Source organism: Macrobrachium rosenbergii, chromosome 16 (assembly GCF_040412425.1).
Source record: "Macrobrachium rosenbergii isolate ZJJX-2024 chromosome 16, ASM4041242v1, whole genome shotgun sequence".
NCBI lineage: Eukaryota > Metazoa > Arthropoda > Malacostraca > Decapoda > Palaemonidae > Macrobrachium > Macrobrachium rosenbergii.
The window spans coordinates 58,188,019-58,204,815 of record NC_089756.1 but is presented as its reverse complement, the minus strand read 5'-3'; the positions used below and the strand labels follow the sequence as shown (position 1 = coordinate 58,204,815).

The following is a 16,797-nucleotide window of genomic DNA, read 5'->3' as shown; positions in this document are numbered from 1 at the left end:
GTTGGGGAGGGGATGTTGATGACTTCACTTGCATTAGGCAATGATTATGGTAAGTACCAAAAATTCTTATTCATTTCTAAAATGCTCCCTATGAACTATTTTTAAAAACATTTTGTCTGATAGTCCTGAAATATTAGGATATTTTCTGCTGTACCTGGGCTAAAAAATCTTATTATTTTGCCTATTAAACAAAATATAAATCAGTAAAATTACTTCATAGGTGGCATTTTAGAAAAGAATAAAAGTTTTTGGTATTCACCATAATCTTTGCCTATTGCAAGGATGATGGGGTAGGTAAGTTATAAAATTTTAACCCTCTGTTATGAACCTTTTGGCAATTATCTTTCTATTCAAAGGCTCATCTGCTTCATCCTATATCCTAAATTAGGATTTAGTCTATTTATAAGTATGTTTGTAATAACAAATGGTGCTTTTAAAACAATACATATTTTTGCGCAAACCCATCAATCATAATTTCCTATGTTCCCCTCCCTTCCCATATTCATTTGGAAGACTGTGTAGAATAATCAGCAGTGATGCCTTGCGCCCTGATAGTCTGCTGACAAATGCCCACTTCATCTGGACTTAGGCTAGTAATGGTTAAAGGGCTTGTATAAATATGTGCTTTATTACAACAACATTTTTCTAAGAAAAAAAGGTTAGTACAGTACAATTTCCCTTATAAATCATCATAATGAAATGCAACCCAATAATAAAATTGCGGTTGACTGTACTGCATCTTAAGAGAGAAATATGCTGCTAAATAGTCTGGGTTTAGCTATCACGAAAAATCATTACCATTCTAATTCACCATTAACCAATGATGTGAAAAAATTTAGATGTGCCAAGCACTTTAACGATTTCTACCCCAAAACAATTATGGTGAAAAGAATGAAAACTGCAGGGAAAACAGCTATGGGGTCAGATATATACACCAGTGCAGGCAGAATAAGAAAATTAGGTAGAATGGCACATTTCACTCTCCGATTCACCTCATGCCCATCTAGCAACAACCACTGGTATCCACCAAAGCATAACTTTAGAATGGCCTAATTTCTCTGTTGGCGACAAACACCACCTTATGTAACATGTTTTGGGTTTTGTATTGCAAACAAAGATAAATTTGTTAATGTGTGTATACTTGTACATACACAAAGTGCAGCATCATTCTGTTTATATCAAGCATCCTGTTTGACAGTATATGCACTGCCTTTTGAGCAAAAGGCTCTTACTGAATCAACTATAAATCAACTTAATATATGTTCTCTCTGGAAATTTAAATCCTTCTCAGCTCTCATTTCCTTCAGTTTTCTTAGCAGCCTGACTAGAAAGAAATTGCAAAACAAGTTATAGTACAAGAAAGGAACAAACTAACTATAGGAATACAAAATTTGCCGCTGAATATCTACCATGCCATCACTAAATATCCAAAATACCATAGCTAAAGATCTGAAATAACCAAGAAATTTAAACAGCAACCCAGTACCACCTGCTACCTGGTATCATGAGGTCTCAAGATCTATAGGAGATGAAACCTTCCCCAACAAAGAAAAACAAAATTCTTCAGCTGATACTTACGTGTATACTAAGATTTTTAAAGGATTTGCTTATTTGTATACTGTAAATGTATTCACTGTTTTCCATAAGGTAAATGACTAAAAAAAAAAACAATGAAAAGTTTGACTAATCACATTAAAGCAGCGTAAAAATAAAAGCTACTGTTTCTACCCCTGGATAAAGAAGTTTACTATACTGTACTCTTAAAACCATAATTCTTGTTATTATAATTCTAGACAGCCCGCAGCCCTCCAGAAAGAGCACAAATTACAGTTATAGGTACATTAGTCTATGTATTTCTGTAAAATAAAAATAAATGCAATACATTAAGCATTTTACAGAATATATACCACTGAACTTATTTTTATAGGATAAGATTTTTATAATTTCTAACTGAATATGCTGTGAGTTGAGATTCCATCATAACAGGAAATAAATATCTAATGTCCAGTTCATCAATGCTATTTTCCCCTTATACACAGCCCAGTTAATATTCTGTTTTGGCCCTTCACAGATGATTCCCAAAAGCACTGTCTCTTGCTTTTAGCATGGCTTCTGTAGTTCTTTTTCCTGGCATGAAATGGAAGTGGTGTCCTTGAATTTACAGTCTTTGGTGGTGTGATTATTCTTGTCAACAACATTTGTGATAGGTTCTTAATTGAGTTTAATGTGTTGGATGAGATTCCATTGTACAGATGAGAACTTTCAATGTTTTGTTGCATCCTCAAGTAGACAGTTAGGTGTGTTATGTCACCTTTCCATATAGGTTTACTTGATGACTAGGGATGCATATTACGACTTCTTGGGGTCCCAAATTGCATGGCTGAAGGAAGGTACATCTTTGAACTCTGAATAACATTTTGAGAACAGTTTCATGACGAAGCACATGAAGTGTGTGCATTGTTTCATCTTAATTCTGAGCTGAAGAAACATCACACACTGCTATGTCTTGGCAAATTTATGATGCTAAGTCTTGAATTCCCAGGTTTTCAATTTAATTTAAGCCCAGAATTAAAATCTTTCCTATACTGTGAAGCACTTAAGATGAAATTGTTTCTTCCTGAAATCTGTGATTTGTGACATTGCTAGGTCCTTAACATTTGTGGGTGGCATTTACTGCTTGGCCAGGTTAGTCAGGAATGAGTACATTGTTCATGACTGATTTAGAAACAAATGTGTTTCTCCTACGGAACATTTTAAATCTGGAAAAGTAGTTTTCTACAATTTTGTTTAGGAGTAGAATTGGGGAACTTGGATTACTTTGTGCCGTACTAGTGGGTGGTGGGCTATCCAACATGGTGGTCGGATGTGACATATCATGCTTTCATCTGCTAACAATGGAACCTTCTTCACACCTCCCGCCATTTTTACTCAAGTCACGAGATTTCTTCTGTTTCTATTTCTTCTAGTTAATGTTCTTAAATCTACTGGCACTGTAAGTCTAATAATTACATTTGCTAATGCAATACACTGACAACATCTGCTACTTCTCAGTGCTTATGTCAATGGTGACTTTGTAGGGATGTGATTCTTCTCTGTAAGTATGATATTGTGTTCACTGCAGGATCATGCTTGTTCTCTTTAAGAATACTATAAAAGTATCCCATACGCATGTGATCATACCTACTGTGAAACTTTATCCAATTGTATCATCCTTTGATTTACCCAATTATTTATTGAGAGATGAAGGCAAACAAAGGGGATAAGATTAAAGCTATGTATTACTGCTAGAAACAGAGCAAAGCCCGAGAGAATCACCACAGTGACATATGCATTAAACTAAATATACAATTTATGTGTAGGCACAACAATGCAGGAGCTAGTCATGCTGGCTGAGTCACTCTTGATGTGACTCTAGTGTAGGCATCATGACTTTTCTTGGTTCTAACTAACAACAAACAAAAACAAAGGACAATTGACACAGTAGTCCACATGGCAGTCCTTCCTTATGCCCATTTATATAAAAAGGCTAGTAAGGTTTCTAGAAACTGACAACAGGCAGCCTGATCTTGCAATAGCTGGAAGTCCCTTATGTATGACAACATTACTATAAATGCATGAGTATTCCATCTAATTCAACCAAGGACTCACATTGGCGCAAGAAAGGTTGTGTCTGGTGACAGACTGGATGTGACAGGTCTTTCCACACAGCATTGAATGTCCTCCTGGTATTACAGTAAATGCATAATATACCAAGAAAATTATATAAACTAAAAAATACAGCTTAACCCTTTGGATGATTTATAACCCATCATCCATAGTCCAACCTGTATCATTAGGATACACTGACCACCATTTTTGATCTTTCAACTCACCACTTTGGCTTTGGTTTTATTTGACTGCCTTTTTTGGCCAAATAGCCCACCTCACAACAATAAATGTCAAGAAGTCTTGGATGAGATGTGAGGCAGTTTGGCTTTCATGTAAATTTATGCTCTGCATTAATATCTAGCTTTTGCTTTTCTCAGTCAGGCATTAATAATCCCTAATGTGCACTGAGCAATAACCAATGTAGGCAATATATAACCTTGTGAAGGTAACCTTGGCAAGTGAAAACCCCGAAGGTACCCTTGGCAAATACACTAAACAAATTCACGTCGGGAAACTAGCACTGCCAATCATTTACAGTACTTTAATCATCATAACTGGCATTGTAAGGTTTCTGTTTTTCAGGGGTAGAAGTCAAGTGGGTTCTCCAGTGTCATTATCTTGGGCTCTTTCTACCTAAATCCCTATCTGGTCTGGTCTAGGTCTTCCTCAATGGCTCTTCTCCATTTTGGGCATTATTATTGCTCTTCTTCCAGCTACTTCCAATCTATTACTTTTTAGACCTGAATGCTTTTTATCTGTCCTCATCACATGTCCAAACTTTTTTTCAGACATAACTCTATTTTCCAGATTCTGGACTCCACAAAATCTGGCTATGAAGCGTAAGTTTATGGTAACACCTCTTCAAAGTCTCCTATGCCATCATTTTAATTTCCCAAAATATCTGCTATGTAGAGTAGTACACGTCTTATACATGCAATGAAAATTCTTGCTCTGTTTTCTAACAAGATACTCAATTTAACCTGAGGTACTTACATCTATAAACCAGACTTCAACATTAAATAAGAACTCCACTTTCCCAATAGTGAACTCATACGTCATTTGCTGAAATTACAGTACGTGAGACATGCTTTGTCAGCTGTGACCTAAAATTGACCTAGCCTTTATATGAAACATTCAACTCTCCAAAATACTCTGTATCACTTTCTGATAATTACAATCATAAAAATCTCAATCTAATGTGCACTTGAAGAACATAAAATTAATTCAACACTTACTACTGTACTAAGCAGCAAAAAAAATGTGAATTTCAAAACTATTTAATTTGTCATGAAATGTTACTAGAAATAAAATCTTAATTACATAAAAAACAACTATATGAGGTATTACTAATACACACAGATCCAATGGATCCAGACTGTCAAACTGGTTTATTCTTCACATAGTCTTTACCTCTGACAGTGTGAACGCATGGCAGGGATAATTTACTTTAAGAAATGGTTTGCTAGAAAAAACTTGTTTAAAAAAAATTACATTTTTTTCAGAACAAACCCACTACAGTGCTTACATATAATAACCCCATTTCAATTTAGGTAGGAAGGAAATCATAGTTGTGGAAGCCTTGATTATTAATAAGATTTAGTTTTGAGCTTTGAATCAATACAAGCATCATGACCCATTACTTGATTCTTCAAAGATCAGGGAGCTGTGACTATGAGATAGAACATTAGCATTAAAACTAATATACAAGGTTGTATATTAGTGCCTAAACTCTGTCAAGAAAGAAACGTCTATTCCTAAGCTTCACAGATATATGAGATGAAGGACAGACAATGCCAACACTGAATGTAAAGGAGGAAGTCCGCTATCTGTAAAACAGTGGCAATGACTAGAATAATGACTATCCCACTGCATAAACCACAGAAAGAGTTCCACTTAGCCTGGTAGGGGTTCATATTGAATCTGCACATCTTAAAGAGACTGCCTCATTCCCTTCATCTAAAAACGGTCTGGTTTGGGATAACCCACAAGCATAAAGATTTAGAGTCAACAGATTCAATTGGAACCTGTGGAAGTGTGACTGACACAGGAGTTTCTCCCAGCTGAGGAGCTTTAAGAAGTCTACCAAGGGAAGGAGGTCATCCACTTCTGACTTGGCAAGAGATGAGCTGATAACCATACAGACGTTTCTTGACTCAGGAATCTTGTCCAAAAACTTTCATAATTATCATCAATGGTGTAAACTTCCAGGTTGTACCAGGAATGTAAGAAGGCACCAAAGTTCTCAGCTACAGATTTTATGGGGTTTAAGCAATAAATCTGCAGCTTCTTGAGGAGACTGTTCACAAGCCGATCTATCATTAAATGTACCTTAGAAGCCAAAATGCCTTGAGAATTTTTAGGCGCACTAACCATTCTGAAGAGAGAACCTGGTCCTTTCAATCTTACATCCCTGACCATACAGTATTTTTATTGCCTAATTCCTATCTGACAGTCTTCTATTCACATGAAAATTTCTATTTTCAAATAACTCATGCTTCCTGATTCTGTACATATACTGTATTTCCCTGACATGTCAGCTATATCACAGCTGTCACACCACACAAATGCATCTTTCCCTGTGCCTCAAACTACATAAGTTACATGGCAAACTCTCCTGCTATAAAGTCTCCCACTACCTGTAGGTCCAGAAGATGAACTCCAAACTCCTTTGTACATAAATTCCAGGTTCTGTGAATAAAATAACGTCTGGAGTATCAGGTATCAAGGGTACTACTATCCTCCAGTTTTGAATATTCTGTCATCAAAAGAAATATCTTCTTAGACTGTCTGATATAGAAATTATTTTGCTGTCTGCCTGAATGACAATTGCCCATGACCTAATCATCATACCAGTAGTGAAATAGTTTCAAGCCAGGTGCAATATGCAAGTTCACCCAGGACACCATGTAGGTTATCAAGGCTTGTCACAAATTGCTATGAAAATTAACACTCAAAAAGAAACTCTTGTACCAAAAAATAAACCTCCAAAACCTGTCTCCACTGTACATACTAGGGAGACTGAAGTGTCTACTTTCAAGCTTGAGGATTTGACTCCTGTAATCGGATTCACGACTGACTTTTCCCAGTTGACCTGAAGTCCCAGTTGCTGAACTGGTCTAATTACTGCAGGTTTGATCGAATTCCCTTGGGATCAACAGCATCACAATTCTGACTTCCAGGGACCTATTGAGTCTTATGGCCTGCTTGAGAGCAGATCAATGCCAGAGTTTAACTTGGGTTAACTTCAGCAGGGAAGTGACAAAACCAAACCAGAGCATCTTGAGATGCAACAATTTCCTGCTCGTGCAAAGCAAAGGACTCTTTGTGAAAAGAAACAAAGAAATAAGCCTTCTGAGGATCACAGATGCTAAAAGTCTCTTCTCCTTTGTGGATGACAACCAAATTTACAGATTCCATCCCAAGATAAGTAAGGCTGAATTATAATTTTAGCAAGCTGAGTTTCATGATGGATGACAACCAAATTTACAGATTCCATCCCAAGACAAGTAAGGCTGAATTACAATTTTAGCAGGCTGAGTTTCATGATGAGGTCTCATCCTCATTTTGCCTTGGTAACTAAGAACAAACTGCTATAAAGCAAAGGGTAGCTGGATATCATCTTTTCTACTGCATCTATTCAGCATCAAATGTGCATCACTGCATGTTCATCCTGGAAGGTTGAAGCACTACTGATCATTTAGCAATACTTGGATAGTCCACAATGGCACACACACTCAGGTCAAAGGAAGAACTCCCTTCTCCTCTTCCTCAGCAGTAGTTTTGCTTGCCTATTACCACTAATCCTGACACAAAAAGGCATACAATTTTCCCCTTGAAGGAATTTCAGAAGACACCTCTGTAGAGTGGTTTATCAGGATTCCTTGCTGCTTTCTCCTTCCTGGTTGAAAAGCTCCCAAATTCTTGTATAGCCCCTGGGTGCAGCCCAGTCAATCTTATTCACAAATGTACCGATTTGGAATTTAAAGAAGAAAATTAAGACCAAGAATTTGTACAACTATAGCCCTCTCTTTTCAAATCCAAAACCAGATGAGAAAGTATGCTTACAGCAGCATTCTCTCTTCCCAAAAGTAACGTAAGTTAACATGTTAGTATTTAAAACATGAGGATCAAATGTCAGTCTTGGCTTTGGAATTATCCTCCAACTGACCAGGTTCACCATAAAGAAGTATACCAGTGTTCCATGAGCCCACTCTAGCCAGTCAGCACTGGCTACAAACTGTCACAGATTCTTTCATCTTATTCAGCACTGCTGGAATCAGCCGCAGCATCTACCCCTCAACTTCTGACACCTTACTAGAATGAAGATGGCAAACCAACCCAGTATCTCGAAGGCAGTCTCCTCCTCCTTAGTCCTTAAATCTCTGTAATATTAATTCTGCTAAATCCCAGGTTAAGAAGAATGGCATTCTTACTTTTCCCCATGAAGGGTTCATGGCATCAAATTCCCCTACTGAAAAATGTCCAGAAAAAATAGATGAGAAAGGTGGATACAAGGCTTTTGCTCAGCTGGTCAAAAGGTGATTTGCAGAATGCCTGGTGCTTTAAATTGTTGCCTTTAGGCTTGGTTGAGATGTTATTGTGGCTTGTTCCCTAAATCCTAGTGGTCCAATCTGTTCAGCTTGAGCAAATCTAGTTCAGAGTACTGAAACAGCTTGAAATGGCTAGGTTCCCTGCTATTAAGAGTGGCTCTGATGCTTGGAGATGTAGCAACTCAAAGTCTTAAAGGTGGAGAGACTCAGGACCTTGGTATTAGTATGGCTCAGATCCTTTAGGATACTGTAGTTCACTGGTACTAAAACTAGTGCTGGTGCAGCTCCAGTAAACTGGGTAGCTGTATCTTGAAGTTCAAGCAGCTACATGCACAGCAACAACTCTACCTTGAAGCTGGAGTGGTTCCAGGCACAGATGTAGCTCTAATGTGAAACTGATGCTTGATAAGGGGTAAGAACAGCAAATCTCCATAAACCAATGAATACTCAACAGCCTCTCTTCTTAAGGATTACTGCACTAAAAAAATTAAATGTTAAAGTTTTCAAGAAGCAATGTTTTCAATACTCAAACAGCTTTGTTTAGCTCCAAGCTAAACCCAACCATAAAAATAACAGACTGATCATTTATCAATGGAGCAGTTAAGGAGAAGCTCTGGCCAGGCTTCGAGCATGGCTTGAACTTCTAGTGGAGCAGATAAGCCATACAATCGTTCATTTGATGATGCAAGCATAAAATTTGGCAGAAATACTCATTGGGGGGTAGACTTTTAGAAATAAGTGCTAACCACCTGAAATTCTTTAGGTGGCCATTTTCCAAGATGGCTGCCATAATGATCATGAAAAATGCCAATACTGTATATTTTTTGTATAAATAGCCAAAGTTCAATCATTATTGTGATAAAAATTAGGGGGTTCTTTGCCATGAAATTGCAAACTTTACTTGGGAGAACAGTCTTTGCCATTCAAGAATCCAATTTGTCAGCCATTTTCCAAGATGGCTGCCAGGTAAGCCTAATATGCAAAATAATCTAACTTTCTAAGTATTTCTACATATTTGTCCATTAACTTGATTTCTATGAGTATTTATAGCCATTTGTTCATGGATATAATTAAAAAACACACACATATATATATATATATATATATATATATATATATATATATATATATATATATATATATATATATATATATATATATTATATATATATATATTATATATATATATATATATATATATATATATATATATATATATATATATATATATATATATATATATATATATAATGACAAATATACTAACTCATTATTAACTGTGTCCAAACTTGAGAATTATGATTATGAGTATTCATTAGCGTCCATTCTCCTTCTATTATCATTGAACTTTAGTGTTTTAGACTCCTGAAGATGCATGACATCCAAGGGCAGCTACAGACTACAGTATAGTCTAATCCTGTCTTTTGATATGTGCACCTTCCACCACAGTCCATCTTGCATCCACATTTAGTCAATTTCTGGCAGCATTTAGAAACTGGTTCAAGTATGGTCCACACAATTCTCCAATTGTCATCTTCTTTCGTCCATCCCCACCTAGAAGGGCATTGAAGTTCTAGATCACGTTTAACACACTGTCCTCAAATATGACCTGCCTGATGGGCTGCTCTTTTTGTATGTTCCCTTGGTGCATTTTTAGTTGGTGGAGTAAGTCATATGACCTCTGCTTCTGGGCAATATGACCTCTGCTTCTGGGCAAAGAAATCAAGTCATGCCTAGTCTACTGATGAAGTTGTGCTAGACCTGTCATACATTAGAACTACAAGTTGCCCCAGTACTTGCAGATCAGACTCCTCAACTTCTGATGAGTTGTGACCGAGTTTTACAAATGTAGCTGAAACTTCATTAAAGACATTCCAAGTCTGCCAAGCTGTTTTTTTTTCTTTTCCACTGAAACCTGATACAACATCGCATTCAGTGAAAGCATGGGAAAACAACATTCCTTTGGACTTCTCTAGTCCAAGAGTAGATGCAAGATCATGTATAGGAATCCACTTAGTGTTCTCTCCTTAGCCAAATCGGACCCACATTTTCTCAAGTCCCATTGCAGTGAGAGAAGGCATCAGAGATATGCAATTACCACAATGTCTGTGTCATTTGCAACAATCATCAGAGACTTGTATCCCTCCCTAACTGCATGCCAGACATGTAGAAATATTCGTGTGACGGCCTCTTCGTGGGTACAGGGTACCAGTTCTTCCACGCTTATGTTGGTGTAATTGGTACTCGTAAAGACATTTTCCTCTCTAGTCACAAGATCTGCATTGCTTGTGGTCATTCTAATCATGTTATCAGCAAGAAAATGAACGAGTTCTGATTTGTGTGTGCTGTTATGAAGGAAACTCTTCCAATTTGATAGCGTTTTGGTCTTTTCCGTGACTCTCCTCCTGATGGCCTTTCCTGGTTTTGACTTGGCTTCTGACTTCAGACTGGTCTTTTTGTATACATCAAAAATTATGCGAGTTCTCTTATGATTGTTGTAATAGTGCTCTACCAAGGGAAGAATATCCTTTTTGGCATATTCAACAATGAGCTTGGACCTGGAATGTTGACTTTATCTTGGAGAATATTCACAAGATCTAACTTACTTCATAAGTGCAATTTACCATTCTTGCTGAGAGATGGAGGGCAAGACTGGTTCTCATACTTGAAAAATTCTTGTAAATCACATCCCCGGTTTTTACAAGAGATGAAAAGGCGGGAGATTAGTACCCTTAGTGTAGCAGTTGTATTGTATAAGTTGTGCAATAGCAACATCTGACAGTACAACATCATGCTCAATGCATGTGGAACAGCTTCCTTTCCAGGTCCTTCTTGTAAATCTTGACTGAATTTTGTCTTATGAGCAAGCATTTCTCTTTGAATTATATCTGCAGCTTTAGCCAGATGAATAGCTTCACTGTACTTGCTAGCATCAGACAGAACTGTGCCAATGTCTTTTCTGAATGCTAGAAGAACATCACACCCTTTCCTATGGGCCTCAAGCTCTTTTAACCTGATGGTGTTGATATCTGGGGAGTCTACACCTAGTTGTTGTAACTGGCGCTTGTACAGGGAAGCTGGATCAGCAGGTCTGAATATTACAGGTGATGTTTCTGTATTAGTAACCTTGCTATCAATGATGTAGATAACTGATCTCTTTCCATGGTTTTCTTCTGTGCCTGATGTACTGGGAGTCACTGTTCTCTTCTGGGCTCTTTTCAATTTGGTATTATTAAACAAAAATCTGCAGCTGTTATATCTTGCTTTAATTCATATCAATGTAGTTTCTATGCCTTCTCCAACATCTAACCATGCTGGATCAAATTATACTGGCATAGCAATAAGAGCATGAAACAATGGTACATTTTTTCTAAGATTAACATATCCAGCAGAGTCCTGTTTCCTCTGAAATAAGCTAAGAGGTGAAATTAGTGTTTCATCACTTTTGTCCTCTTGACAAAGACATTTACTCCAGTCAGTTTGCATTTTTGGTTTGGCATCCATGATAAGATACTTTGAATTAAAGTAGAGCTGGCCAAGGGTTTATCCTTTTACTAACTTTGCTCACTTTCATGTATGGGATACAGTTAGGTTCGAGCTGTTGCTCTACACCTAAGCCAATCATTCATCCAATATCATTTAAATCATGTGCGATCTGTACACCATCTGGATAACGTTAAAGACCCCGTCATCCTTGGATTGGCTCTCCCGCACTAAAAGTTAAGCATATCTTAGTTTAACCAGACCACTGAGCTGATTAACAGCTCTCCTAGGGCTGGCCCGAAGGATTAGATTTATTTTACATGGCTAAGAACCAACTGGTTAGCAACAGGACCTACAGCTTATTGTGGAATCCGAACCACATTATGACGAGAAATGAATTTCTATCACCAGAAATAAATTCCTCTAATTCTTCACTGGCCAGTTGGAGAGTCGAATGCTGGGCCAACAGCGTGCTAGCCGAGAGCTCTACCCACCCTCCAATCTCCCGCACTGGCACATCCTGTTAGTTCAGGTGCGGCTATGTAATTTCTTTGGGGCTGATTGATAGCATTTGCAGTTTAGCTGATATTAAACCCCATGCTGAGTTTCACAGCAGTGTCCATCACCAGTGTGTCTGTCACCAGTGTGCCCTGGTAGTGAGCAACAGACACTCTTGGATCTACCTCCATACTTTAATTTTAGAGTTTTCCTTCTCATATATGAATAGTCTTTACTCTGATATTGAGCTTCATCTGCCCAATGCAACTTGTTTTTTGGTGCCAAAACCTACCATTTGCCCCATTGCTGTCTGCAGAATCTTCCCCTGCCTCAGGGACATTATATAGACAGAAAGAGCTTATCCTCTTTGCCGTCCCTTAATTAGCAGACTTTTTTAGTACCAAAAGTTGGAAATAAATGGACAGAGACATGCCTTTTTAATGGTTTATAGCTGTTTTTAAAAAAAAATGGTGGCCATAATGGAATTTTTGATGGCTAGCAATTTTTTCTCAAAAAGTGAGATACAGAGTATATTCATACCAAATTTCATGCTTATATCATCAAATGAATGCTCTGGCCAAAAATCACATTAAGCTGCTCCACTATTACTGTAGGTGTTAATAATAGATCATCCTGGCTCAGCAGTGATATCAATATGTCTTGGAGAATGCGTGTACAATTGAACCAGCAAAATCTCCTGCATTGACAATAGAAAAAGAAGGCAAATTTGTAGGTGGACTGGAAGTGGCATCAGAAGAAAGCAATGTAGGCAAGAGAGAGGAGCCAGGCAATATTGGATAAAAGCCTGGCATGACTTAAATCAGTATACCATCCCAAGAGCAGGGAGAAAGGTCAGGAAACTTGTGGTAGAGAAATCTCTGGCAACAACAACACAGCTTTTCTCCGAAATGTTTCCCTACATCTGGTCCATACCTTCAAATGACAACTGACTGGAACTCTGATTTTCCAAAAGTATACCACAGGCATATGAGAGAATATATCTGTTGCTGGAAAACAGAACACAGTTCAAGTGATTAACTATGAATACTAGTTGTATACACCTCAAAGTAAGTCCAGGAAACATTTACCAAAGAAAATCTGAACAAAAATTTAGTGTTAAAAATGTGATATGAAGGCATGAGGTAGTTAAGGCCAGAAAAAGCAGTACAGCTATTATGAATAGGGCCTGTTGGCAAGGCCCAGGAAACCATGGAAAAGGGAACAGATTAAGAAATAAACGACATAGGAGTTCTAGCAGAAAGACCAAAAGGACAGAAGAGGGTGGAAGGAACTCATTTCATGCCTAACCTCATGAAGGGAGAAGTTGGCATAAAAATCTTAAATCATTAAATGGGTTGGGAGCAAAAACTTAAAAGATAAAGGATAAGCTATTACAAAGTACAGCAACATAAAACCACTTAAAAGATAAAGGATAAGCTATTACAAAGTACAGCAACATAAAACCAAAAATTAACAGCACACAAGATCACTGAACATAAAGTACTAACTTTCTTTCTTTCTTTAAATCTTCAGTTGAAAACCCTTATGGACAGAGTCAACAAACTGTAAACCCAAGAGGGCTCCAAAGGAAAATCGCCAGCAAAGAGAGAGACAAGTTATAGAAAAGGTGATAAATATATAAATAGCCTATATGAGGGAAAAGAAAATAAAACATCGGCAGATTCCATAAGGCAAATCATTCTACACTGTAGTTGTAGCTCAAAAACAACTTTTAAACTTGATGCTAGTAAAGACACACACTGCCTGCTGCATCAACCTGTCTAGTGTTGTGAGTAAAAACAGCTAGGTCAGGTAAAGAAGAGTGTAGAAGATGTTTGTCGCGTACATTTTATGCAACAAATATAATGAACTCACTTTACCTCTATGCCAAAAGTCAACATTAAGATTTGAAAAAATAAACTTGACTGATGACATAACTATCCAAGAGAACACTGGAGAATAGCACTCCATAGAAGGTAGAAGAGTTAAAACACATATAATAGCTTCATGAAACATTCAAAAATACTTCTGCAAGATACCAACTTTTTGAAAAGCAGAGGGAGCAATATTATGTATATACTTCTCAAAAGTAATTTTCTTATAAAAAATTACACCTAAAATTGTAAAGCACTGACATTTACAACAGTATCATTTAAATGTACATCAGGAGGCAAAGGCGAAAGTGTTCTGGATCGGCTGACTGTCAGGCTGTATTTTTAATTTTAGAAGGGTTGAGCTTCATGCCCCAAAGCCTACTCCAATCATGAATACCTGCCAGATTTCTATTTAAGGATTCTGCAACAACAGACCAAAGTTGCAGAGAATGAACAACAGCAAGGAGAGTACCATCATCAGTGCATGTTATCAGTTTGTTCTCTGGACCTTTCCACATGTCACTAGTATAGATAATACATAACAAGGATCCAAGAACGCTACCTTGAGGAACACTTTAAATAACATTACTGAAACTACTATATTGGTCATCATTACATATCATTTGGGTTTTGCCAATTAAAAATCCATTTAAAATATTAAGACCCACCAAATACAAAAAATCTTAGCTTGTAGATAAGGGCTTTGTGATGTACATGGTCAAAGGCTGCATTAAAGTCAAAACCAACCATGTGCTTCTCTGCAACCTCACCAAGAGCACTCTGCAACACAGTAGATACTGACAAGAGTGCACCACAAGAACAAAGGCCTTTACAAAACCCAAGCTATAATGCTGGTAGCAGGTAAAACCTACAGAAACACTTGGAAAGCAGCTTCTCAAAAATCTTACATAAAATAGGGGTAACTGAAACTGGCCTATATTCTGAGGGGCATGAGGATGGACTTAGTCCCTCAGGTAATGCAGCAATGTTGCCTTTACACCAAACAGAAGGAAAACTTGCAAGTCCAACTAACTTTTGGAAAATAGCAGTAATCTTAGGAGCAATGATATCTTCAGTCTTTTTAAAAAAAAAGATTGAAAAGATCCCATTAGGATCTTTGACGCCATACTTTCAAGCCCCAAAAGCAAAGTGACAATTCAAGATCAGTTATCTTGTTAATACCACAATTACCCTAGTAACCTATACATCCAAGATTATGTAACATTCTAAAGAAAATATCACCATTAAATCACAAAGTCTTCTTCTCAGATATAAAAATTAAAGGTACTTGCATGCTATTCAAAGCCACCACTGGAAAGGAATCAAAACGGTTGAACATCTGCTTTCACCTGCTAAACACACTATAAAACAGCTAGTGACATTAAGAGAACAAATATAAAAGCATTCATGGCAATGAAGAACAGTGAAAAGGCAAAAAGCAATATATAAAAGTCTGAGATTTTACAACCAGAAAAAGTCTGGTAAACATCTTAATAGTAAAATACACAAACAAAGAATGAACCAGATTGATAGTTGGATACTAATGGATTTGTGTGAGCATGTGCAGTACCTACCTACAGCTTTTCTTTTTCTTGCTCTTAAACATTATTGACAAAAGAAATAGGCAATATAGGTATTGTAATGGGTTGATGGTAAAGAAGTATTTTCCTACACTTCATTTCAAACTATTAACTGATGTTAACTAGAATGCCAAACTAGAGCTAAACATAAGACAACCGCAGGAACCGAGAGATGATAAGAAATTTCTGGAAAAGAAATGCTGCTTGGATAAAGACAGAAAGATGAAAAGAGGTGAACAAGGACAAGAGACAAGAATAACATCAAGCTCACCATTAGATGCAGTGTTTTTACTGATTGGCACTGTTTTCAGTTTATAATACATGGCAACTTTTTACAAATCTTGATGCTTCCTGGAAAATGCAAAGAAGCTGTCTTAAAGTTAGTAGCTTTCCACAAGCTTCATACGAATAGTTTAAAAATTCTTATGGAACACCATTCTATCTATCATGGCCTTTTATTCCAGTCTGAAATGCTATGCAAGTATCCAGTCTCAGGTAAAAACTTTGGCACATAATCAACTCACTGTCGGGTACAACCCATGAATTTTGATTAAAGAACAAACCCAAATAGTTTAAATAAGAACTCTAAAAGAATCTAAACATACTTTTTTTTAGACTACTGTGGCTACAGTTTCACAATGAAATGCAAAATATGATAATGAACAAACAACCCAAGATCCTGATAAAAAAAACCCATCCCTCATTATGTAACATTAATACTTTGAGGAGTCCCCTTATAGAATTTTACAATTAAATAAGATACTCAATAGCATGTTATGAACATTAATCTAACTCACAAAGGTCAGAATAATATAAAGACCAAATATACAACAGTGATGTCTAACCCTTTTCTGCTGACAAAGAATACTTATGAAAATTTTTAAGTGATATTACATTTTAATACTGTAAAATACAACTTTTATGTGAAAACTTGGAGAAATAAAATTAACTGGCAAATCCTCCCTACACAGCTATATAATCAAAATACTAAAAAAGCATTTTCAAATACTTCCTATCTGAAATTATTATTTTGAATGTGGTATTTATTCAGTAGCTAATACTTACCAATAACATGGCACTAATTTGGACATACAACAAAATCTCACATAACCCATGACTGGCACCTTTAAGACCAAAGGGTTGCCAGTTAAATATAAGGAAACC

General features: G+C 36.9%; 1 protein-coding gene across 15 annotated transcripts in view; it reads right to left on the bottom strand.

Moving 5' to 3' along the window:
• mri (mrityu) overlaps positions 1-16,797 on the bottom strand; it is a 483,153-nt gene that overhangs the window by 34,333 nt on the left and 432,023 nt on the right. For 10 of the 15 annotated variants that reach the window (XM_067119179.1, XM_067119182.1, XM_067119184.1 and 7 more), the window contains one exon: positions 15,905-15,984. The exons of the other annotated variants lie outside the window; for them this stretch is intronic. In XM_067119179.1, coding sequence (XP_066975280.1) covers positions 15,946-15,984 — 39 coding nt within the window. In that variant the 3' untranslated portion in view covers positions 15,905-15,945. The remainder of the gene's footprint in view (positions 1-15,904; positions 15,985-16,797) is intronic. 15 annotated transcript variants of the gene reach the window in all.